At 48.5% G+C, this 25,697-nt stretch overlaps 1 protein-coding gene and 2 pseudogenes across 6 annotated transcripts in view; 1 reads left to right on the forward strand and 2 right to left on the reverse strand.

The window, feature by feature from the left end:
• Window positions 1-25,697, forward strand: part of LOC102282203 (clusterin-like) — a 30,232-nt gene that overhangs the window by 1,723 nt on the left and 2,812 nt on the right. For 2 of the 6 annotated variants that reach the window (XM_070375482.1, XM_070375484.1), the window contains exons 2-5: window positions 4,489-4,637; window positions 10,733-10,834; window positions 14,327-14,556; window positions 15,668-15,922. In XM_070375482.1, coding sequence (XP_070231583.1) covers window positions 10,792-10,834; window positions 14,327-14,556; window positions 15,668-15,736 — 342 coding nt within the window. In that variant the 5' untranslated portion in view covers window positions 4,489-4,637; window positions 10,733-10,791 and the 3' untranslated portion in view covers window positions 15,737-15,922. Of the gene's footprint in view, window positions 1-4,488; window positions 4,638-10,732; window positions 10,835-13,759; window positions 13,894-14,326; window positions 14,557-15,667; window positions 15,923-17,198; window positions 17,384-25,697 lie in introns of those variants that run through there. The other 4 variants (XR_011465100.1, XM_070375483.1, XM_070375485.1 and 1 more) reach the window with 4 other exon arrangements.
• On the reverse strand, window positions 22,976-23,601 carry LOC138988968 (hydroxyacyl-thioester dehydratase type 2, mitochondrial-like; annotated as a pseudogene).
• On the reverse strand, window positions 23,540-23,970 carry LOC102281927 (ribonuclease P protein subunit p14 pseudogene; annotated as a pseudogene).

Consider the following 25,697-nt stretch of genomic DNA (forward strand, 5'->3'; position numbering starts at 1 on the left):
ACACTGGGCTGGGGGATTGGGAGGGCTGGGTTCTCATCCTGGGGTTGCCACCAGCTTGTTGCAGGCCTTGGGGAGCCCCAGCCTGTTTCTGGGTTCTGCCTTACCTCTGAGGTGATTGGGTGGGAGACAGGTCCCTGTCCCAGCTCTCAGCTCCATGACTCCCATGGTCCCCAGGCTCCTGATGGGAGATCCTGTACTGACCCCTGGGTTTCCGGACTCCTCATCCAGCGCTCCTGCCTTTGGCTTCCCTGAGTCTCTTTTCTTCAGGACCCAATGCCCTGTCTTCCAGTCACAGCCTATTTCAAAGGCTGGGGTATGATTTCTACAAAGCCTTCACTTATGGGGGAGGAGTGCTCTGCTGGAGGGGTGTTTCTCTCTGGCTTTCTCTCTCTGGCATGACAAAGCCTCTGTCTGTGCTCCAGGTGTTTCAGGCCTCAGTGAGTAGCAGGGGCAGTGTCTGGCAGACCTGAACTAGCACCTTGGCTTAGCTGCCCACCCACCATCTCTGCAGAGGGCAGTGACCCGCTCTCCTCTCCCACGCTACTCTACTCAGGGACCACAGCCCAGCTGCCTTACTAATTGTGTCTCAGGAGAGACTTGCCTTATTCATTTTCTCCCAAGGGTCCCAGTGGACCTGTGGAGGAGCTGAGAACGGCTTCAGGGTGTGCATCGTTTCAGGAAGGGGAGAGCCCCTTCCCGTTCTTGTTAGGATGAAGTGGGTAAGTTCAGATGAGCAGTTGTGAGGAGGAGGGGTGCGGGATGGGAGAGGGATGCAGGGAGAGGGATTTTTGTTTTGCAACAACTTCAGCTTTGGGGAAAGGATCCATTGTGTAAGACCAGCTGGTCCAGGGCTCAGGGCAGCTAGTCAAGTGATGGTGGGAGGACCTTGGGAGGTGCCCTGCTGTGGGCTTAGAGGGACCAGCCAAGTGAAAGGGACCTGGTGGAGCAGAGAAGCGCTGCTCCCAGCAGGACTTCTTCTGGGGAGGCTCCTTCCCCCCCCACAGTGCCACACCCCACCAATCCCTTTGGCCTTGCCCCTCCCTCTCTATACTCCCTGAAGACCACTGTCCTCCTCGCCTCACTCTACTCCCATCCATGCCTCCTGCCTCGAGTCTCACACTGGGGATGATAAATGGACTTATTTCCCTGTGTCGACCCAGAGGGTCTGAGGCTATCACTGCTTCAGGCCCTTGAAAAGCACTTTTGGGAGGTGTTGAGGCTTGGTTGGGGAATGGTGCTGTGGTTGATTGGTGATGCCGACAGCAGGGGACTGGATGTGTTCAGGGCTGCAGTCCCCACTTTAGGGGGATGTGAGAGGCTGGATGAGTGACCCAAGAGAGGTGTTTTCAGAGTTGAGTTTGTTGAGATAGACGCCTTCTCTGGATGCAGAAATCTCATGTGTCTTTTGCAGGCATAGTCAGCTATGATGGGAAGAGAAGAAGGAAGGGGAGGGGAGGAGGAGGAGCAGGAGGAGGGTGGCTTGGACCCGAGTCCAGTGGTTCCAACTCCAGATCCTTATTTCTTCTGTATTAGGCCGCTTTCCTGGGGTTCTTCCCGGTACCCCGCTGCCTCCACTTTCTTTTGAAAGTGCCCAGTGGCAAGAGTGATCCTTTCTTGTCAAGTCCCTGGGATGTGAGCTGAGGGCATAGTGGAGGGCCAGGCCTCAGCAGGGCTCCAGGAAAGCAGGCAGCAGGCTGGGCTGGACACAGCGGGCTGTCTAGCTATTACCATGACAGTCCCCTGTTCTCTCCAAACAGAGGCTTGCTGGGATTCCAGAATTGGAGAAGGAGGCAAGCTGAAGACTCTCCTGCTGTTGATGGGGCTGCTGCTCAGCTGGGAGAGTGGCCGGGCAATCTCGGGCAAAGAGCTCCGGGATAAGTGACCGGTCATGCCCTTCTGTCAGTGCCGGGGACCAGCCCCAGCTGATCCAGGGTATTCGAAGGAGAGACGGCCTAGGCGACTATTTATATGCTAATTAGAGATATAAAGAATAATAGAATGAGGATAGCTCAGTAGGAAAATTCAGTGGAGAAAAGAGGCTGAGTAGCTTGGTTTACGCGGGAGACCGATAAAACTTCAAGACAAGAAGTTTGCACCACTTACGTAGGCCGCAGGCGCCCTCTCGAATAGCGGAGGGTGCCTCACCCTAGACACCTTCTCGAGTGGGTCTTAGAAGCCCAGGCATAATTAGTAAGCGTGGTGGGTTCCGCGCTCCAGATGGAGACTCAGCTGGAAGTTAAAGGGAAGAATGACATGGGGAGACCAAACGTTGGTGAACAAGGCCTGTAGCTTTATTTTTAACAGGGGCTTTTATACCCTAAGTTACACATAGAGGATAATAGGGGATGCAAAGTCAGCAGTCTTTGATTCTTATCAAAAACCAGGGTTTCTTTCCTGCAAATTTATCGTATACAAATGGTTTAGGTGATTTACATCATCTTCTGGCCAGAAGGCCTACTAACATTTTATGACTCTTGACAAGGACTTATCAACAAAGACTTATTTTCTCTAAGAGTAATTATTTTAAGGTTTGGCGCCATCTTCCAAAGATAAAATTACATTCCTATAGGGCGGATGTGTAATGGGTTTACAACAAAGGAAAGAATTTATTACCTTAAGGGTCTAAAGTTACTAACACCAAGGCCACTACTTATTTTTTCTACATACCCACTATTAATTAATACACATTCAAGGATACAATTCAGGGGATGTGAAAACTTGGCAACAAGCATTGACTCATCAATGAAATCCTTTACTAGTTTATTCTGACAGTTTTTAACTCTCTCAGAGGCTCTAAGCTATTTGAATATCTTAAGCTTCCCGTGCCTCTGGAGGCTAGGAGACTGTAAACAATCGTATGCATAGCTGCAGGAGTCCGGGTAAACTTGTCAGGCGAGTTAGAGAGCCATCTGAGGGGTTTGGATTTAAACACTCCTAATTGCCCAGGAACTTTATTAATTGGAGCTGTAAGTTAACTCTTTGACAGAGAGAGCGAGATGGTGGTAGGGGACAGCCCCCAGTAGAGTCAGAGGTGAGAGCACAAAGCAACACAGTAGGCAGACTCTGGTTTTTTTGGGGGGTAGATGCTCGAGAATATCCAGGCGGACTCCTGAGGCTCGATCCCGCCTTTGCGTATGCTGAGCCTCCTTCCTCATGACCTTTGTCACGAGTGGAATGCCTCACCGGCTCCCGGCATGTCAGGACCCCAAGGGTCAGAGCCCATCTCTGACCTGTGCATGAGGTCTGGTTTGCTCTGCCTGGGTCCTTCTCTGAGCTCCCTGTTGCTAGTCAAGGCTCTTTGTGGTCAGGTTGGCTTCCAGGCACTTTCAAGTGGACCCCAAGCCCTTTCTGGATCTTGTATCTCATCTGGCTGTTCTCTTCCCATTCAGCTTGGCCCAGTACCCACACAGCTCCCCCTGAAGCTCCATGAAGCCTGGACCATTGGGGCCTCTGTGGACTTCCCCCTTGAGTTTCCATAACGCTTACTACCTGTGTCTGCCACCTTTCCACCTACAAAACCAATGCTCTGGGTTCAGGAAAGAGAAAATATAATTCATTAGGAGGGCTTATCATCCTTCAGAGCCCAGCTTTTGGTTCCCCTCTTCTGCTAGGTCCTTCCTGACACCCATCTTCCCTCTGCTCCACTCTTGTCCTGCGAGCTGACCAACTCTCTGGGGTAGTAGTTAGAAAACCAAATGTTGAGATCAGAGGTGGGTGGGAGTCTATCTCCACCCTCCCAGCTGTATAACTGTGGGTGAGTATCTTGATCTCATTATGATTCTTCATCCTCATTTATGCAATGAGGTGAAGGCAGTGTTGAGAGTCTTAGATAAAATGCATATGAAGCATCCAGCACGGTGCCTGGCCCAGGATAAGCACCAGAGAAGCGTGGGCTATTACTTTTAGTACTTTAGTAACATTGTCTCATCGTATTTGTCAAACGATGTGGTATGTCTGATCAGTCTCCTTGTGTGATGGTGTAATTAAGTCACCTCGGTGTCCCTGTCACCTGACACCATGCATTGGAACAAAGACGAAGTTCAGATGTTTGCTTAAACTGCTTTCCAGAAAGGACTGTATCCAAAAGGATACTATTTTATATTTTGATGCTTAAACATCAAATTATGCTTCCAGGATTTTTTTTTTTTTTCCTTGAACATTTTCTTCTGCAGTTAGTTAGGCTGCTCCTCCAGAGCCCCAGGGGCAGACTGGGTTATTTCTCTGGGTGTGTCTGCTCCAGTGTTTGCATTTCTGAGCAGCTGGGTAATTGATTCTCAGGCCCTGGGTCTTTAGTGCGCCCTGGAGATGGAACCTGGAATGGAACCTGTGTCAGAGTGAAGCTGGGACCCTGAAGGCTGCTTGCCAGGGGGACCCCAGCCATGGCAGCCCCTAGATCCACTGGCCTTTCTGACCCTTTCAAATGGTTCCAGGATTGTATTCCCAGCACCACCCACTCACATCATCCACCTCTCTGCCCTTTTCCTGCAGAAATGTCCACCGAGGGGAGTAAGTATGTGAATAAAGAAATTTAAAATGCCCTCAAGGAGGTGAAACAGATAAAGACCCAAATAGAACAAACCAACGAAGAGCGCAAATTACTGCACAGCTCCCTAGAGGAAGCCAAGAAGAAGAAAGAGGTAAGGAAGAGCTCCGTGGCCCCAACCTTGATCCTCTGTGCTGGAGGGAGGGAGTGGCCCTTGCTCCTCCAGGTGCCCTGCCAGGTTGCCATGGTGACCTGCCCTCCTTCCTCCCCCACTGTGTCATCTGATACCAGGGGCTGTGGTTAACAAATAGGGAAGGTTTATTTGCTTTTGAAAGCTTCAAGAGATGAGATTTTGGATCTGGTTTCGTTACAAGCCTGCTGCCAGATTCATTTCAATAGATTTTTCTAAACCCCGATTGTGTGCAGGCTCCAACGTCGGCTTTGGGTAGGGTCTGTCACTGTCACGGGTTAGAAGGGGAATGGCACCCTACCTTCAGGAAGCTTATCTAGTGTGGGTAATACCTTTGGGGGTATAGCAGGCACACACTGTATTGCCCACGTCTGAGTTCTGGACTACTTTGTAAGGAGACACCTAAGTCCAACAGTGAGCATACACAACTAAGCCACTGTCATTCGACAAACAGCTTATTTGTGCTGTGCTCAGTCCCTCAGTTGTGTCCAACTCTTTGAGACCCCATGGACTGTAGCCCGCCAGGCTCCTCTGTCCATGGGATTCTCCAGGCAAGAATACTGGAGCATGTGGCCATTTCCTCTTCCAGGGGATCTTTCTGATCCAGGGATCAAACGCACGTCTCTTAAATGTCTCTTGCACTGGCAGGCGTGTTCTTACCATTACCGCCACCTGGGAAGCCCAGCTTATTTAAAAAATCAATAGTCTTTGTCAGGGAATCCTCAAATTCTACGCTGATTGCTACCCTACCCCTAATGACAGAGATGCTGAGATGCAGCCTATGGTCCCTGATGTGTGGGGTGAAATCATTATAAAGACTCAGAGAAGTTCTGTGGTAAAGAAACACATGTAACTTCATTTAACCCAAGTGCTTTCCAAATCCAATTGACCAGGGAATCCATTTATTTTTTTCCTGATAGCTTGGAGCACAATTTCATGGTAGCCACTTGAAGAAATGTTGGCCTGGGTGCAGCTCTAACTTTCTCTGAAACTTAATGCCCTTTCTTGGTATGAGTAGAAATTCCCGCCATGCTATGAGAAACCTCCTAGACTCCACGGAGATGTGGCAAGTCTTGTTCTTGAATGTTTGTTTCTCACTGGAATATCTTGTTTCTCACTGGAATTTAATATTTGACAATCCAGGTTCTATAAAGCACATCATGTTTGGAGAAAGACTTCATGACTTCTCAGTTGAGAAATATGAGAACTGGAAAGAAAGGAACTGCCTGTGACTTGGCCTCATAGAAGGTGTGGTGGCCTTCCCCATTTGGGAGCAAGAGGCAGTGGACACAGACCAGGGGACAGGGGACATGGAGCAGGAGAAGATTTCACATGGCTCCTCCTGCTCAGACATTCCTAGTGCAGCTTCATCTGGGGGTATAGATGGTCTACTTCATTCTTTGAAGAGTAAAACACTTATTTTTCAAGATTTTAATATAGAAAAGCAGAAGAAAAGTTTTTCCATAATCCTTTTACTTTAGGACAATTCCTTAGGTATCTAAGGATACCTACGTTTGATCTATTTCTTACTATTTTTTCTCCTCTGTACTTTTTGGACAGTGGCTGTACTCAAACTCATTAATTTTTTAACATGAGAAATGCTTATTATAATATTTAACACTTATTACAAACATCCTTGGTAATGCTGTCCTAGCTACCATTTGTAGGTAGTACTATTTCCTTAACTTGTCCCCTAGTTTTGAACATCTGAGTTAACTCCAGTTTTTTTTTTTTTTTTTGCCATTTATGAATATTGTAAAAAATATCTTCAGGCATACAGATTTTTCCTTGATTGCAGGAATTCCTTGGGATAGATTCCTGCAGAATTACTGGATCAAATGTCATGGTCATGTTAGAGACTTTTGGTAGCAGGTGTGATTTTGATTTCAGAAACTTACCTATTCCCATGGCATGCTGCAGACTGTGGTTGCCATAGAAAAATAAGATTCAAGGAAGCTTTGGAAGATGATATTTAAATTCCTGAAGTTGAGAGTATAAAGTGGGGTATTTAGTGAGAAGGGGGAAGTCTTGGGGTAAAGACATTAGGTGCAGCATCAGAGAAAGATGTCTAGATGGGCTCTAGTGGCCAGAAAGGACTAACGAGCAGGATGAAGATGGGAGGATGTTTAAAACCAGATGAGAAGGGACATCCTGGTGGCAAATGTGGGAACTTGTGAGCCAGAGCAGGATGGAAATAAGCACCCATGTGCCAGGTTGGGCAGAGTTAGGGGTGGGCACCCATGCCTGCTTCAGGAAGGGGAAGCCCGTGGTTTCTGTGGCTAAGCCAGCCTGTGTCATCCCCCAGAACCCCCTGAATGACACCAGGGATTCCGAAACCAAGCTGAAAGCATCCCAGGGGGTGTGCAATAAGACCACGACGGCCCTCTGGGACGAGTGTAAGCCCTGCCTGAAGCAGATCTGCATGAAGTTCTATGCTCCTGTGTGCAGAAGCGACTCAGGATTGGTTGGCCACCAGGTGACAAGGCTCCCTGCCCCTTCAGCACAGCATGTCTCGGGCAGGGGAATGAGAACTGAATATGCTTCTTTGATTCTGCACCGAGTTCCAAGTGTGGGGATTTCCCTACCAAGGGGTTCTCCCACACCAGCCGGGTGCCCTGCAGTTCAACTCAAGTCGGACCCCATCTACCTAGAGACAACATCAGACCCCACAGCTTCAGGGCTCAGTCCCACAAGTCTGCCCCACCACTCCCACCCCCGATTTCAACCGCCAATCATGAATCCAGGTGGTCACCTGTGCTTCTGACTGGCTGGCTGTAGATTAGAGTGTTCCATGACCGCTTCCTTTTATTGTTGTTGAGTCATTAAGTCATGTCCAACTCTTTCCAACCCCATGGACTGTAGCCTGACAGGCTCCTCTGTCCATGGGATTCCCCAGGCAAGAATACTGGAGTGAGTTGCCATTTCTTTCTCCCAGGGATCTTCCTGACCCAGGCATCAAACCCATATCTCTTACACTGCAAGTGGAACCCAGCATCCCCTTGGGTTCAATTAATTTGTTCAAGAAGCCCACAGAACCCCGGGAAAACATTTTACATACTAGATAATCAATTTATTATTAAAGGATATATCTTGGGTTATATCTGGACCACTGGGGAAGTCTTCCCCAGTGGTCCAGAGGTTAAGTATCTACCTTGCAGTGCAGGGAACATGAGTTCGAACCCTGCTTGGGGAACTAGGATCCCAGTGCCACAGGGCAGTTAAGCCTGTGTACCGCAATGAAAGATCCCGCGTGACACAACTAAGGCCTGACACAACCAGAGATAAATTTTAAAAATCAAAAATAAGTAAAATCATTTTTAAAAAAGCCACCAATGGGTGACTAGCCCATTGGTCATCCATTAAAAAAAGTAATAAAAATAAAAGGGTATAAGTCAAGAACAGCCAGATGGAAGAGATGCCCAGAAAAAGGGATGGGGAGGGCTGGGGAGCCTTCATGTCCTCTCTGAGTCAGCAGGCTCTTGTGTCTCATTGGTGCATGTGTTCATCAACCCAGAAGCTTCCCAACCCATCCTTTTGGATTTCATAGAGGCTTCGTTACAGAGGCACGGTTGATTAAATCATTGACCATTGGTCATTGATTTAATCTCCAGCCTCTCTCTCCCCTCCCTAGAAATCAGGGGCTGGAGCTAAAAGTTCTAACCCTTTAATCATGTAGTTGGCTCTCCCATCAATCAGCCCCCATCCTTCAGATCAGATCAGTCACTCAGTCGTGTCTGACTCTTTGCAACCCTATGAATCGCAGCACGCCAGGCCTCCCTGTCCATCACCAACTCCCGGAGTTCACTCAGACTCATGTCCATCGAGTCAGTGATGCCATCCAGCCATCTCATCCTCTGTCATCCCCTTCTCCTCTTGCCCCCAATCCCTCCCAGCATCAGAGTCTTTTCCAATGAGTAAACTTTTCACATGAGGTGGCCAAAGTACTGGAGTTTCAGCTTTAGCATCATTCCTTCCAAAGAAATCCCAGGGCTGATCTCCTTCAGAATGGACTGGTTGGATCTCCTTGCAGTCCAAGGACTCTCAAGAGTCTTCTCCAACACCACAGTTCAAAAGCATCAGTTCTTCGGCGCTCAGCCTTCTTCACAGTCCAACTCTCACATCCATACATGACCACAGGAAAAACCATAGCCTTGACTAGACGAACCTTTGTTGGCAAAGTAATGTCTCTGCTTTTGAATATGCTATCTAGGTTGGTCATAACTTTCCTTCCAAGGAGTAAGCGTCTTTTAATTTCATGGCTGCAGTCACCATCTGTAGTGATTTTGGAGCCCAGAAAAATAAAGTCTTGACACTGTTTCCACTGTTTCCCCATCTATTTCCCATGAAGTGATGGGACCGGATGCCATGATCTTAGTTTTCTGAATGTTGAGCTTTAAGCCAACTTTTTCACTCTCCATTTTCATCTTCATCAAGAGGCTTTTTAGTTTCTCTTCACTTTCTGCCATAAGGGTGGTGTCATCTGTATATCTGAGGTTATTGATATTTCTCCTGGCAATCTTGATTCCAGCTTGTGTTTCTTTCAGTCCAGCGTTTCTCATGATGTACTCTGCATAGAAGTTAAATAAACAGGGTGACAATATACAGCCTTGACGTACTCCTTTTCCTATTTGGAACCAGTCAGTTGTTCCATGTCCAGTTCTAACTGTTGCTTCCTGACCTGCATACAGATTTCTCAAGAGGCAGATCAGGTGGTCTGGTATTCCCATCTCTTTCAGAATTTTCCACAGTTTATTGTGATCCACACAGTCAAAGGCTTTGGCATAGTCAATAAAGCAGAAATAGATGTTTTTCTGGAACTCTCTTGCTTTTTCCATGATCCAGCGGATGTTGGCAATTTGATCTCTAGTTCCTCTGCCTTTTCTAAAACCAGCTTGAACATCAGGAAGTTCAGAAACTTTCAAAAAGTTACTTCCCTAACAAAGCAAAGACAGCTTGATTGCTCTTATCATGGGAAATTCCAAGAGATTTAGGACCTCCTTGTCAGGAACCAGACCATATATATGTTTCTTACGATAAATCACAGTATCACAGCTTCATTTCACATGCCATTTGCAACTGATTAGTTCTGGCTGCATTGGAGCCCAGAGTGTCGTGATCTATTGGTAATGTCTGCTATGAGTGAGAACAGCTCAGCTGTTCGTGGCTATAACCTTAGGGTCTGGTAGAGAATGGGCACACAGTGAGTAGTATCTTTTGAATGAATGAACTCTAACATGGACATGAAAAGCCAAAACTTTTAGAAGTGTCTTCTTTCAGTGAATCAGTAGACCCTGGTTGGCCAACCCCATCTCCTAAATGCTACAGTTTGACTGGCACTGGGGCTTGGCTTGTAATGGATTGGAAATACAGGAGGGTATTGGCTTGAATGGGCCTCCCTGGCGGCTCAGTGGTGAAGAACCCACCTTCCAGTGCAGGAGACATGGGTTCAATCCCTGGGTCAGGAAGATCCCCTGGATAAGGAAATGGCAACCCACTCCAGTATTCTTGCCTGGAGAATCCCATGGACAGCAGGAACCTGGCGGGCTACAGTCCATGGGGTCACAAAAGAGTCAGACATGACTTAGCGGCTAAATGACAAATTGACTTGAATAAGCATTTACTGCATATCTTAAGGTCGGGGGTGGGGCACCCTGTGTTATAAGGAGGTTCCAAGGTGAATCTTACTCCTGCCTTCAAGGGGCTTGCTGCCTGGCGAGGGGGAGAGAAATGAGCCAGACAGAATGCAGAGCAAAGCAGGTTATAATGCCAAAGAGAAGTATGGACGGATCAGAAAATGTGGAGGTGGGAGAGGTGTCAGCAGGTGGCAATGGTGAGAGGGAGGCCATACCCAGCTCAGGGGGCCCTGGGAACCACCTCCTGGTCCTGCTGCAGGGAGTCCCACTGCTGACCCAAGCCTGTGTCTTTCTGCAGGCAGACAGCCAGATGCCAACCTGCTCTGCCTGCAGAACCATCTCAAAGGGCCAGACAGTGGTGTGGAAGGGCTCAGAGAGATGGGGCGGCCCATGTTGCTCCGTGTGACTTCCCTTGTGTGTCCCCAGAAAACAGTGACCGCACTGTGTGCAAGGAGATCCGCCACAACTCCACGGGATGCCTGTGGATGAAGGAGCAGTGCGAGAAGTGCCAGGAGATCTTGGAAGTGGGTGAGTCGGAGACCCCTGGTCTCCTGTGTCCTCAGGTTCCCAGCACCTCCCTGGGGCTGCCTTTAGGGCGTCAAGCGGATAGGAGTTCAAACGCCAACTCTGCTACCTTCCAGCTGTGGCTCTTGGTGGGAGAGGGGTCCTTTGCTTGGTTCTGCCTGGATCCCCATCTGGGGTCGAGGGTTAGGATGCAGAGTCGTCCGCAAAGTTGGGAGACAGAATACAAAGTATTGGGTTGGCCAAAAAGTTTATTCAGGCTTTTCCATAACATCTTGTAGAAAAACCTGAAGAACTTTATGGCCAACCCAATACTTACCGCATCAGTTCATGGTTAACAGGCTGACTGTAGGAGGGGCAGCCGTGCTTTCTAAAAAGCTGTCATCCTGTGACTTCCTCCAGTTAGTCTGTCCCCAAGGGCCAAACCCAGTAGACATCCTCATTTTGGGCTGCAGACGATGAAAATTTAGATAGCATGTTGTTGTTACTGTTGTTTTGTCACTAAGTCGTGTCCAACTCTTTGCAACCCTGCGGACTATATAGCCCGCCAGGCTCCTCTTTCTGTGGGATTTCCAAGACGAGAATACTGCAGTGGGTTGCCATTTCCTACTCCAAAGGATCTTCCCGACCCAGGGATTGAATTCGAGTCTCCTGCATTGGCAGGCGGATTCTTTACCACTGAGCCATTGAGGAAACCCTTCGACAGTGTGAACTCTGTTAAACTCTTGCCAAGTGTTTGTTACTGAACACTCTTCTTCTACACACTTCATATTTACTCTGCTCCCTTGGATAACTGGGGTGGCTACTTATCTTACAGAGGAGGAGACTGAGTTAGAGAAGGTTCAGTGACCTGCTCAGGATTACAGGACACCCCTCCTGTGGGGTGTTTGGAGTGTGTTCCCCACCAGTGCTGCTGTGTTCTCTGCCCTGAACATACAGGACTCTCCTTGTGGTACCTGCACTTCCTGACCACCTTCCTTGTGGTTGGTTGGTCCCTGAGGCAAAGGAAATAGCTCTCTTCTGCTGTTGCTCTCTGTTTTATCTGGGAACTGAATTCTTCCTACTTGGAGGTAACAGCTATAAAAGCAGAGACACACTTCCTGGCTCACAGAAGTTTATGCTCGGAAGGAAAGAGTTAATTATCCCCACCCCCACCCCAAGTGGATCGATCCTGTGGCTTTGATCTTAATTCTTTTGGGTGCCTGGGCAGGCCTTCAGAGTCTGGTTAAATATTCCTAATCTCAGTGCTGTGATTTTAGAAGCCACTGCAAAAGTACAAGTGCTATATGAGGCTGATCTATGAAGAAGTGAGGTGAGTCCACAAGCACGCCTCTTGGGTTTAGCCCATAAAATATCATAGGTAGGAAACTGTAAATCACACAGTACCTCACAGTGAGAAAGTCACCTTAGGGCCAGAAGAAGAGACCTACTGATGCCCAAGCTCAGATTGGTGCCCCTGGTACTGATCTTAACCGTCACTGATCACAACTTCCTGAAACACTTCTTTTCTACACTGAGGAAGATTTATGACTTCTTATCTAAAGTGCTTGCAACCTTTGGAGCGTGTGCTGCCTGGGACCTCCAGACTGAACTTTTGCAATTTCCATTCTCCTGGCATTTTGGACCAGATCATTCTTTTTTTTTATTTTATGATAGGTTTCATCATTTTTTAATATTTATTTTTAAAAAATATTTATTTATGTATTTGGCTGCTTAGGGTCTTAGCTGTGGCCTGTGTGACCCTCACTGTGTCATGTATTGCAGTGGGTGGGTTCAGTTGTTGCCGCGTGCAATGTGGGATCCTAGTTCCCCAACCAGAGATCAAACCCATGACCCTGCATTGCAAGGCAGATTCTCAACCACTGGACCCCCAGGGAAGTCCCTAGACCAGATCATTCTCTGTGATGGGGGCTTCCCTGTGCACTCTAAGGTGTTTCATAGCATCTCTGGCCTCCAGTAACCTCCCATCCCCTACCCTGCCAGTTGTGACAACCAAAAGTGTTTTCAGACCTTGTCAAATATCCATGGGGACAGCACTGTCCCAGGTGAGAGCCACTGCTCTAGACTTCATCCCGGTTCTCAATGACTGTCCTTATTTTCAATGACTCTCTGGCACAAAGAGTTAAGGTTAGTCATTGTACATATTTCTCAACCCAGGTTATTGTTCATAATCCTATGTCTTGCTCCACCTGATGTTTTATTTTAATTTAATAGAAATGATTAAAGGGCTTCCGTCATAGCTCAGTCTGTAAAGAATCTGCCTGCAACTCAGGAGACCCTGGTTCTATTCCTGGGTCAGGAAGATTCCCTGGAGAAGGGCATGGCAATTCACTCCACTATTCTTGCCTGGAGAATCCCATGGACAGAGGAACCTGGTGGGCTACATACAGTCCATAAGGTTGAAAAGAGTTTCACATGACTTAGTGACTAAACCGAAACCAATAGAAATGATTACAACCAGCATGATGAAGCGTGCAAAGAACTCCTCCTTTTCCTGACTTGCTTGAGTTTCATGTGCTCTTTTGGGGATATTTTTCAACAATTAAGGGAGAGAAAAACAGTAGTTTTTAAAGAGAGAGCGTGTTGTTTCCAACCCCTGTCTACCTGACCACCTGCAGTGGGTGGGGTGGGGGGGAGTGGGGGGAGCAAAAGCAATGAACTTCCCTACTCTCTGGTGAGCTTGGCAGCCAGCCACACTGGGCAGATGGGCAAACCTGGACCCCCTCACTTCCTGTGTGCTTGTGGTCCGAGGATCCTGGCTGGCTCTTCTGCTAGCCAGGTTCTTGGGGCCAGAATTTCCAACTCTGTATATATAGGCAAACTTGGAGAACTTGGGAGAGCCACAGACTCAATAGGAAGAGCCCAAGTTTAGGAGTTAAAGCCTTGAGTTCACCATCCTGACCTCCCAAATAATTCATCCTATGACTTTAGGCAAATGATTTAGCTCTGTGCTCCTCAGTTTCATTGTTGGACGTCAGAATACATCAGACTATTAGAGATCACCACTACCCAGAGCGTTCGGTGATGCCTGGGGCATAGCAGTACCACGCAAATGGCAGCTACAGGTAATGTCCACCATTTCCGGAAATGACTCCTGGGGGGACGGGGGCAGCAAGAGGAGCTCCTGGTCTTTGCACACGGAGCCCTGAAGTCCATGCTTCTTGAGGTGTGGACAATGCCCCTCCTTGCCAATCTCCAGGGAGGCAGGATCTTGCACCCAAAGAGAAATCAGTGATGTTACTGAAACAATTTAGTTCAGCTGACACTGTCTCCCAGAGCAAGACTTTTTTGATGAAGATAGTATGTGCTGATTCACACTCAGGGCAAGCTCTCTGCTTTGTCTTGGGCTGACAGCAAACACACGGTGGAAAGACGGTGCTCAGAGTAGCTCTGCCTTAGGTACTGGCTGTGTGACCCGATTGCCATTTGTCTTCATCCCTGTTGAGCTCTCCCTTCACATTCCTGTCATTTGTTTGTGTTCTTTCCATCTCTGGGCAGACTGTTCTGCCAGCAACCCGACTCAGACGCTGCTGCGTCAGCAGCTGAACGAGTCCCTGCAGCTGGCGGAGAAGTTCAGCAGGCTGTACAACCAGCTGCTCCAGTCCTACCAGCAGAAGCTGCTCAACACGTCAGCCCTGCTCAAGCAGCTGAACGAGCAGTTCACCTGGGTGTCCCAACTGGCCAACCTCACGCAGAACGATGACCAGTACCATCTGCAGGTCTCCATGGTTAGTCTGTGCTGGCCACACATGGCAGCTGCACTCATGGTGCAGTCTGGAGGTCGCATGGTCCTCCCCCAGGGGTGAAACGGGATCAAGATGTTCACGGGGGCATGTCTGCTTTGATGGAGCACTTGTCCTACTGCAGGAAGCAAACACTCAGGCACAGCGGTACACGGAGACCTCATTGCCTGATGAGGCGGAGTGTCACGATCCTATTTCATTGGCTAGGTTCAACAGCTTACCCAGCATCTCCTACCTGAGGGGTGATCACCCAGGTGTTTGAACCTGTCTGCCTGGCCGCAGAGCTCTTTCCAGAGAGCTGCCCTGTCCCACGTAGGATGCCTCATGAACTGGCCCATTGTTCTCCTCCAGTGATAAGCAGCATCACTCTAGTACCAGAAAACGTTTCTTTTTCTCTCCCTGATTCCTTTTCTACCACTGTCTGGCTGGCTGCTGCCCAAAGGAAGCATGGCAGCTGGGAAACCATGTTTTACTTGGTGGGGCTCCCCCTGGGATGGTACTTCATGGAAGGCATTTACCCCCCAAAAGTAGTGTCTCTGAGGGCATTTCCGTTCACCAAGTTGTCTAGTTGTGGAGGTTAGGGAAAAGCAAAGGGGTCCACAGATCTGAATGAAGCCTTACTTTAGTTGCCAGCTGAGTCTGGGTTGACCGTCTTCCCCACCCCCTTGTTACCTTTTCTCCTTCCAAGTGAATGCTCCGACCCCAGCATTCCATCTGGCCTCACCAAGGTGGCTGTGAAGCTCTTCAACTCCTTTCCCATCACCGTGACAGTCCCGCAGGAAGTCTCCAGTCCTGACTTTATGGAGAACGAGGTGGAGAAAGCGCTGCAGCGCTACCGCCAGAGGAGCCCATGAGTGTGCGCCCCCCAGCCCCACCTGGGGCCCTCTGGGGCGAACAGTTCCCTGGGGGTCCAAAACACAGGGCAGAGGCATCACTGGAGCTACAGCCAGAGCCCACGCGGGAAGTTGGAAAGCTACTCGGAATTTTTTTCTTTCTTTGGAGGATGTTCTTTCTGGGTTGATGAGGATCAAAGTGTTGGTTGCTGCTTCTCAGTGATTATCAGCCCTCACCTCCCCCTCCCCTGTTTCTTTTTCAGGGAGGAGTGAGGCGTGAAAGTTGCTTTTCTAAGTATGGGGGCATCTGCACCCACTTGCCCCTGAGATGAGCTTCAGGCCCCTCTAGAGAGTTCTGCACATCACCAGGTGACCAGGCCTGGGCTCGAGGCCCTCCTGACCCCACCAGCCTCTCTTTCCTCTGAACTCCTCTGAAACGCACTGATGCCTGTGTTTGCTGATCACGGGAGGAGCTTGCTCACATGCCACTAACTCAATAAATTGCCTTGTAATCTGAATGCTTTGCTGTGTCTTTTTTTGTTTGTTTGTTTGTTTGGCTGCGCCCTGAGGCATGTGGGATCAACACTGTTGTTGTTGATTAGTCGCTCAGTCTCTATTGATCCCTATTACGACCTATGTCCTGTAGCCCACCAGGCTACTCTGTCCATGGAATTCTCCAGGCAAGAATATTGGAGTGACTAACCATTCCCTTCTCCTGGGGATCTTCCTGACCCAGGGATCAAACCCACATCTCCTGCACTGGCAGGCGGGTTCTTTATCGTTGAGCCACCAGGGAAGCCCCTTTTAGTTCACTGACTAGGGATCCAGCCCGCACTCCCAGCATTGCAAGTGTGGCGTCTTAACCACTGGACCACCAGGGAAGTCCTGGTGTGTCCACCTTAGGCTGGTTGTTTTGTTTGTTTTAACCCCGGAAGGTCTTCATTTGAATGTGGGAAAAAAAGAGAAGAGAAAAACCAATGGCTAAGATGGTGTAGTCTCATATAGTTGAGAATAAAAGGAGTGGGATGATGAAGTTGGTCCAGTTCAAGGGTTTCCTGCTTTTAGGAAGAGATGTGCTCAGCAGCCAGCTAAAGCATATTTCTAAAAAACGAACCTTTTCCATTTTCTTATAAAGTGGATACTTACTATGATTGGGGTGAGGATGATCTCCCGAAGGAATACATTGAAAATTAGGGTGCGTAAGGGGTAAAAATAAGGCATACTGGTTATTTTGATATATAATTGATATTTTCCTTCTGGAAAATGTACTCCTCCCCAAAAAACAAAAGGAAGTAATTTTCTTTTAGTTGTGAGAGCTTAGCATCCCTGTGAAACCTTGACTGTGGTATTGCTTGTTTACTGTCTGTTCTATACTACCTTTATATCTTTCCCCCAACCTTAAGAATTTCTCCTCTGCCTGGGTTTTTCCTGATAACTATTCATCCCTCCGGGCTTCCCAGGTGCCTCAGTGGTAGAGAATCCACCTGCAATGCAGGAGACACTAGTTCAATCCCTGGGTTGGGATAAACAGGAGAGGGTGAGATGTATGGAAAGAGTACCATGGAAGCTTACATTACCATATGTAAAATAGATAGCAACGGGAATTTGCTGTATGGCTCAGGAAACTCAAACAGGGGCTCTGTGTCAACCTTAGAGGGGTGGGATGGGGCGGGAGATGGAGGGAGTTTCAAACGAGGGGGGGTATATGTATACCCATGGCTGATTCATGTTGAGGTTTGACAGAAAAATAACAAAATTTTAAAATTTTAAAAATTTCGCCCCTCTGAAATATAGCTGGTCTGCAGTACCTCCAAATTGCCAGCAGGTGGCACTGACTAACTGCGACACTTCTCTCCACATTAAGAAGCCTTTCCATTTATAAATCTTCTCTAAAGAATCCTGTTCATCAAACATACATCAAAGGGAAATGAAAACCATCTGGATGCACCCCAGGTCTGTAACAAGATCCACATGTAAATTAAAAGCTTAAAATATTCTTAGTTTACTATTCCTTTTCTCTCTTAAGTTATAAGCACACTTGCCACACACGACAATGTCTATTAGCTTATGTCCATAGAAGCTAGTACTTTAGTATTGCTACCAAGGAAATTCAGAGGAAGGTAAGTGTGTGTGATTCACTTAAAGATATACATTAATTAGGGTTATGGTTCAGAAGACATTTGCTAAAATGACCATATTGTAAATTATATATTACATTAATGTCACTTACTACATTTCACAAGTTATTTTCTGTCTTCCACTATGCTGCTGGATGTTGGAAGTCACTATACCCAGTTGTTGCTTCTTTTTATGCAACTCCCTTTAAATTCTAGACTTGCCCCTTAAAAGACAGAGACTAGGACTTCCCTGGTGGTCCAGTGGTTAAGAATTTTTTCTGCCAATGTGGGGAACATGGGTTTGATCCCTGGTCTGGGAAGATCCTGCATGCCATGGGGCAGCTAAGCCTATACACCACAACTACTGAGCCCACGCGCCTAGAACCTGTGCTCTGCAACAAGAGAAGCCACCACAATTAAAAACTCATGCACCACAACTGCTTGCCCTAACTAGAGAAAGCCCACATGCAGCAATGAAGACCCTGCGCAGCCCAAAATACTACCTGATGCAAAGAGCCGACTCGTTGGAAAAGACCCTGATGCTGGGAAAGACTGAGGGCAGGAGGAGAGGGGGGCGACAAAGGATGAGATGGTTGGATGGTATGACCGACTCAATGGACATGAATTTGAGCAAAATCTGGGAGATAGTGAAGGATGGGGAAGCCTGGCATGCTGCAGTCCATGGGATTCGAAAGTAGACACAACTGAGCAACTGAACAACAATAAAAGCACCCCCAAAAAGAGAGAGAGCCTGAAGCTGACTCTGAGTTTCATCGGATGCCCCTTTCCCCTTCCTGTTTCCCTCTTTGCACAGTGACCTGGTTTGAGGGTCCTTGGATGTCCCTCCGTCCCTGATAGAAATCCCAGCCCGAGGCCCCAGAAAGCCCTGAGGCAGGAGATGAAGTCACCAAGGTACTAGATGAGACAGGGTGGGGATCTTCCAGCTGGGGGTCTGTGGATAATGGGCCCTTGGTTTCTAGCTTCTAGGATCCTTGTGGCAGAGAGGGAGCAGGGCTTGATGTTCTGAGAAGAGAGGGCTTGACCTCTGCTTAGTGGAGGTGGGGACGGGGTGCGGAATCACGAAGCCTGCTGTCAGACTCTGCATGCCACTTGACTGTCTTCTGCCAGAAACCTATGATTGGATAACGTCTCTGATGACCATGATGTGAAATGACACCAGAGTTGTGCAGCGTGCAGCCTGGGCAACTGTTACTAGGAACCCTGGACCAACCACAATTCTCTAATCCCTGGGCCAATTATTTTGTGTGATCCCATCAGTTCCCCACAGTTACCCTCAGGGCAGTGGTTATTTCCTCTACAGCATAAAAGCTGCTGGGAGTGGTGGGGGGAGCTTTCACTTGAGAAGTGCCTCGAGGGAAGAAGACCCCGCCCCAGTTCCTTGTGGCCCACAGAGGCTATAGGAGACCCGGGGTTGCGGACCTACCCTGTGAAGTAGCAGAGAATAGGGGAGTGGTGGGAGCCAAGAAGCCCTCCAAAAGGATGCAGAGAGCGAGAGCGCGCCACCAAGTGGTGGAGGTGGGGATGACAGTCACTCAGCTCAGGACTCCCCAGCCTCCTGGCATCGTCTCTCCTGGGGTTACACGGTCACGGAGTCACAGTGACAGGATTAGAAGAAAGTGGTCAACACGTAACAGAGCCTTTGGTCGCCCTGAGGGGGCTGGAGACTCGGACTGCTGGCAGGGGCCTATGGAGGACACAGGTGCCAAGTTTAAGGCCTACCCAGGGACACTGTTCACTTGTCTGTGATGAGAAGAGACCAACAGTAGCAGCCCAGGTCAACAGACCAAGCAAGACCCCACCCTGCCTCAGAGGAGCTTGACCAGGAGCGAGGAGGACGAGGGAGGGGTGTCCAGCGTGGGACACGCCCCCCTCCCTTCTCTGCTCCGGGTTCTCAGAACGTGAGGAGGGCAGCCTGGTGCCCCCACCTCCTGCACCCCTCCTCCTCTGATGGGGGAGAGAAAGAGCCTGGCTTTGCACGGGAGAGTGGCGTTCCAAAGTAAATGGATCCTTTTATTACCTGTGAGATGTTCAGGAAGTAAAACAATCTGCTCTAGCTGCTATCAAGTGACGAGAACAGTGGTCAGAATGAATAAAATTGCTTCTTGTGTGTGCCTCTGAAGGAATGGAAACTCCACAATAAACAGATTCCCAGAGTCGCAACCACAGTTGAGCAAGAGCTTCAGACAGGAAGTGGACCGAGGAGAGGTAATTGCAAGTGTGGGTGTAAACATAATGTGTGTGCTCAGTTGCTCGGTCATGTCCTACCCTTTGTAGCCCCATGGACTCTAGCCTGCCAGGCTCCCGTTCATGGGATTCTTCAGGCAAGAATACTGGAGTGGGTTGCTGTGCCCTCCTTCTCCAGGGGATCTTCCCAACTCAGGGACTAAACGTGTGTCTCTTATGTCTCCTGCGTTGGCAGGTGAGTTCTTTACCACTATTGCCACCCGGGAAGCATAGAGATAATAAGAACCATTTATTTTCAGAAATGCAGAGTTGGGATCAAACCCAAGTCTGACTCTGGGGTCCGAGGCCCCTGCCCCAGGGTCCTCTCGCGACCGAGCATTTGCCTGGTGTTCTCTCACTGTGACAGAATGGCTTGGCAAACCCAGGAAGTATCAGTACTGAATAGATCTAAAGACAATTCGAGGACTCAGCTCTGCAGAATTTATTCATAGAACTGACAACTGCCGAATCAGTCAATAAGAAAGCAAGGAAATGCTGGGCAACAGGGAACAAATTTACCAGGTTAATAATGGACTCTGTTTGCCTCTGAGATATCTCAGCCCCTCAGGCACAATCCTCCCAGATGGTGACATTGATCTCGGTGAGGTGGGGGTGGGCAATAACAGTGACTCCTGCCCCACCCCCACCACTCTTACACACTAATGGTCAACACTTGCCTTCAGCCAGGTCAAGTCCGCTGCAAGGTTGGGGAGGGGGAGTCAGGCTACATATAGGAGAGGAAGACAAGTCAGCACATTTCTTGCCCTCACTTCTTGCCTCGGGGCTTCCCAGGTGGCACGAGTGGTAAAGAACCCATCTGCCAAGGCAGGAGGCTTAAAAGATGAGGTTCGGTCCCTGAGTCAGGAAGATCTCCTGGAGGAGGGCACAGCAACCCACTCCAGTATTCTTGCCTGGAGACTCCCATGGACAGAGGAGCCTGGCGGGCTAGGTCCATGGAGTCGCAAAGAGTCAAACATGACTGAAGTGACTTAGCATGCACGTTGCCTCCAATATCAAAGGAATAAAGACAGTGATCTTCAACTGGTACCAGATGTTCTACAATCTCCTCTTGATCTCCAGACACTTTGGTGCCCAATTCAATAAAAAAGAGCACTTGACCTAGGTTGACTGCCAAGCAGGCCTGTCACTCAGCAGTGGAGGTGACAGGTGAACCACATACTCCAGCCTCATGTCCATGAAGAGACTTTTGCCTTCTTTGTGAAGGACTTTGTGTACGTGGACAACATCACAGAGATGCCCTGACAGCATTAAAGGAAGATATTCGTCCTCCAAATTCAAGCCTGCACCCCTACTACCAGCCTGGAATGAACAAGCCGTCATTCTTTAAAACAATGTCCTGCGATTATCCAGAGCCCAACAAAACATTCTCTTACTCTGTGTATGTAAAAGTATCCATTTGTGTGTGTCAAAAATTAAAACTAACCAAAAGTTTGATAATTTTCTTTGGGAACTTTCTGGAAATGCCTGGGTCTCTCTTGACCCTGTCACATGGAGAAGAAACCAGGGTGGAGATGAAGATAAATCAAGCTTGGGTATTTCGTGCAGCTTTATTCAGGCACTGCCTTGTATTCATCCCCTTTAGTTCATGGGTTCCTCAAGGAACTATTTTTCATGGCTATTTATCCACTTTCCACTGCCCCATTCTTGTAGCTCCTGCTTTTGGCCTCATTTTTGTGTGTGGCGCTAGTGGTAAAGAACCTGCCTGCCAATGCAGAAGATATAAGAGACACAGGTTCAATCCCTGGGTCAGAAAGATCCCCTGAAGTAGGAAATGGCAATCCACTCCAGTATTCTTGCTTGGAGAACCCCATGAACAGAGGACCCTGGCGAGCTACAGTCCATGCGGTCGCAAACAGTCAGACATGACTGAACACACATAGAGATCTATGGGTAAGATCTTCCTGGTAGGGGACCCAGCGCCACCCCTTCTAAATTTGTTTCCTTTTTTTTTGTTTTAAAGACTCATCTGTTCTTTAATTTTTGGCCAGTTCAGTTCAGTCGCTCAGTCATGTCCGACTCTTTGTGATCCCATGAACCGCAGCACACCAGGCCTCTCTGTCCATCACCAACTCCTGGAGTTCACCCAAACCCATGTCCATTGAGTTGGTGATGCCATCCAACCATCTCATTCTCTGGCATCCCTTTCTCCTCCTGCCCTCAATCTCCAAATGCCCAAAGCTCCCAAATCAGGAAACCTGTAACCTTGCTCATAGATGAGAATGGACAACAGCAGAAGCTACTGTGTAGAGGCTGGGCTTTGTGCTTACCTGTTTGTATCTGTCATCTCCAACACTCCTGTGTGGTGTCATTATCCCTGCTTTGTAGTGAAACCAAGAGAGCTTATAGAACTGAGTCCAAAGATGTATATAAGCCCTCCCCCAGTGACAGGAAAACCATCTGAAGGGACAGTGACACTGAAGGGTCAAAAAATCACCGTCTTGCTATAAACAGTAATGAATTATAATAAATTCTGACTCAGAAATTGCTGGAGAACAGGATCTAAGAATATTTACTGGTAAAAGATAGGTGTTTAAAGAGGACCTATCTTCCATCATTGCCTTTAATAATTAAATGCTTGCTACTTATAAATTCAGTGACTTTAACAAATTCTTATTCTACACAGGTATAGACAAGTTTGTGTTATCTAACTGCAAATCTAATTAGGTTTGAAATCCTAAAAGTAGAACATTTAAGCTAAATGATAACTTTCCTAACACTTTTCAGAGTTTTTTTTTTTTCCCTTCTACAATGGCACCTCGTGGGAGACTGGTTAACAATGTGCAACCTTAGAATCACCACTGATTTCCTCTGTGTGTGTGTGTGTGTGTGTATGTGTGCACGCGTGTGTGCTGTGCCACATGGCTTGTGGGTCTCAGCTTGTGGGATGGTAGTTCCCTGACTAGGGATTGGATCCATTGGATTGGCCCTGGCAGTGAAAGCCTGGAGTCCTAACCACTGCACCGCCAGGGAATTGCCTGTTTTTTTCAGTTTTGAAAACCTAGATAGGTGATGAATATACTTAACCCTGAGTGAAGCATAAGTGGACACTGGAACAACTCTTCACCTGCTCCCCTCCCCCAGTATAGGTCTGTGAGCCCGTCCTTGGGAAGAACAGCAATCCCTGTTTTCCCCAGAGGCTTTCAATACTAAAAACACTGATGGCTGAACTTGCATCTTTAAAGATATAGTTCAGGATTTGGGCGTTTCTGGAACCATAACTTTAACCCAGCCTTCCATAACAGTCTTTTTACTTTCTAGTACAGAACATGACACTGCAACAATGGCAATGAACCGCTTCAGCTTTTTCACTTCTGCAGAAGCTAAAACAACTTCCCCAACATACAAAGGGGCTGGAAAGTTAATTTTCTGGGAAAGAAATACACAGCCTGGCCCCGGCATTTTAGTACCGAGGAAAGCTGAAGTAAGTCCATTGATCAAAACTTCATGGACAATTGTCTTCCTAAATCTAGTGTGTTTTGCAAATCTTCATCTAAGTGCAAAGGGTTGACATCCCCTGTTAATTCTGAGAAGGTGGCTACGTCCCTGTGTGTGAAGGCCCTATTGAGTTCAGCCCAGTCTCCGACTCTGAGGTGTGTGTGCTCTAAGGGCTGCCTGTTCGGTACTGATTGGCTCAGGCAGATTCTCCTGTGAAGCCAACCCCACCAAAGGCGATGGCTGGACATTACTGGGAGCATCTTCAACACTCTTAAATTCCATCGACAGGAGATTTTGGGCTGCTTCAGTCTCCAAACATTATGCTGGCACCAAAAAGTACTTTTGAGAGTGAGGAATATTTTCTCAAATTGAAGACTACTCAATTCTAGTTCCCTACTATTGCCAGATAGTGCAAGGAGAGGTGGAGAAACCTGAATCACTCTGAAAGCACAGTTCTTGCCTTTATAGGATCCTAACAGGGTCAGAGAGCTCCACAATTTGACAAGACCACTGCTGCATATCCTTAGGATGGCTGACAGGGTCTTCTCTTCATAGGTCAGAACGTCCAAGGGTAACGCAGCATCAACCTCACCAAACAGGTCCTTCAGGGCTGAAATAAGCAGCTGTTTGAATTGTGCAGCATTCAGTCCAATCCCACAATCTTGAAATTCTGGGTGGACTTTCATGTAGTGGTACTCAGAGGGATGTTTGTAAACTGTTCTTTTCTATGTGGCAGCTGAGGCTGGCATCTTTTTCCAGTGCTGATCACATCTATATTGAGTCAAGAGGGTTTTGGGCACTTGAAGTCATTTTCAACTTTTTTTTGACTAACTTCTGCCACTGATTTCTCCCCTACCTGGGGCCAGGCGCATGCGCTCTGCATACGTGGTCTCAGTCCTCTCGGCCGCCCTGTGTGACTGAGACCGTGTTGTAGAGAGAGGCCTGGGATGGTTCATGGCCCAGCCTCACCTTAGTCGGTGGCATCCGCGGCCAGAGCGGGAGGTACCCAAGGCCGCTCCTTGCTGCCCGCCACCCTTCTGCCTTCTGTTTTCATTTTTTACTTTTTTATTATTTTATTTATTTGACTGGACCAGATTTCACTGTGGCAGGCAGGATCTATTTCCTTGATCAGGGATAGAACCCAGGGCCTCTGCTTTAGGAGCAGGGAGTCTTAACCACTGGACCACCAGGGATGTCCTCCACCCCTTCTCAATTTGAAACCTACTTTTGCAGGGAGGAATCTGTTCCCTCTTGCCCACCCCCATCCTCCAGGGTTTTCTCCCTTTTCTGAGGCCCTTCTGGTGGCTTCAGAGTTTGAGACTAGCCAGCTTCACGCCTTTAGGGTCAGCCTTGCTTGCCTTCTTGTGTGCTCAGCTGTGTCCGACTCTTTATGACCCCATGGATTGTAGCCCACCAGGCTTCTCTGTCCTTGGGATTCTCCAGGCAAGAATACTGGGATGTGTTGTCATTTCCTTCACCAGGGCATCTCCCCAACCCAGGGGTCGAACCTGAGTCTCCTGCATTGGCAGGCAGATTCTTTACCACTGAGCCACTTGGAAAGCCTTTTAGGTTCAGAGAGGGAGGCTTTGTTCCTCTTGAGCCTGCACCTCGCAGGATCCCGACAGCTGCCATCAGGGGGCGCCATGAGCCCCTGTTCCAGGGCTGACGGTGGATGCTGACCTTGAGAAGGACCAGAGCTGTGCTGTGGCTCCGCAGACGCTGGGCTTTGCTGCACTGCCCGCTCCCGTCACCTGACCCACACATTCCCTTGTCTATCTTCCAGTCTGAGCCCCTGCAGGTGGCCAGGTTGACTTGGCCGGTTTGGGGTTATCCGCATGCAGAGACACCTGCAAGTGAAGTGAGGGGGCATCCGTCTTGGTTTTTAAATGTCCCACATCTTTGCATTTGGGGAGGCTTTCTGATCAGTGGTGCATCCTTCTGGGACCCTCAGAGGTCACCTGGAACCCTCCTTTTCTCTGCTATACACCTGTAGGGTGCGGGGGCCAGGCGGCCACTCGAGGGGAGAAGCTGCCCACAGTCCACTCACTCCACTTGGTGAAATTTGCATGTTACTTTTCGGCTGGTGACTGCTCACCCCAAATTCAACTTTGAGAGCCGCCCACAACCCAACAGCTCTGATGCTGTACTATGACTGAGCTTCACACTGGCCCAGGAGGAATTTTCCTCATCCTTCCAGCCTACTTCAAAGATGCTGCCGACGATCACTGTTTACTGTTAGAAGCACAGGTTCTGACTCTCAGCACCCACGATTTTCCAAGTCCCCCGAGGTGAGGACAGTGTTTGCCACTGGGGCACAATATGACCCGAGGCTTGGGCCTGAGGACAGCACTGGGAGAGAGGCGAAGCCAGCCAGTGGGAATCTGGACCAGCAATGGCCAGCAGGAGGTGAAGGAGGAGAGAAAAAGTGGATCTGCAGCAGTGGTGGCTCAGGAGCACAATTTATGGCCTCAGTATA

The sequence above is a fragment of the Bos mutus genome, chromosome 8 (genome assembly GCF_027580195.1).
Source record: "Bos mutus isolate GX-2022 chromosome 8, NWIPB_WYAK_1.1, whole genome shotgun sequence".
Taxonomy (NCBI): Eukaryota; Metazoa; Chordata; class Mammalia; order Artiodactyla; family Bovidae; genus Bos; species Bos mutus.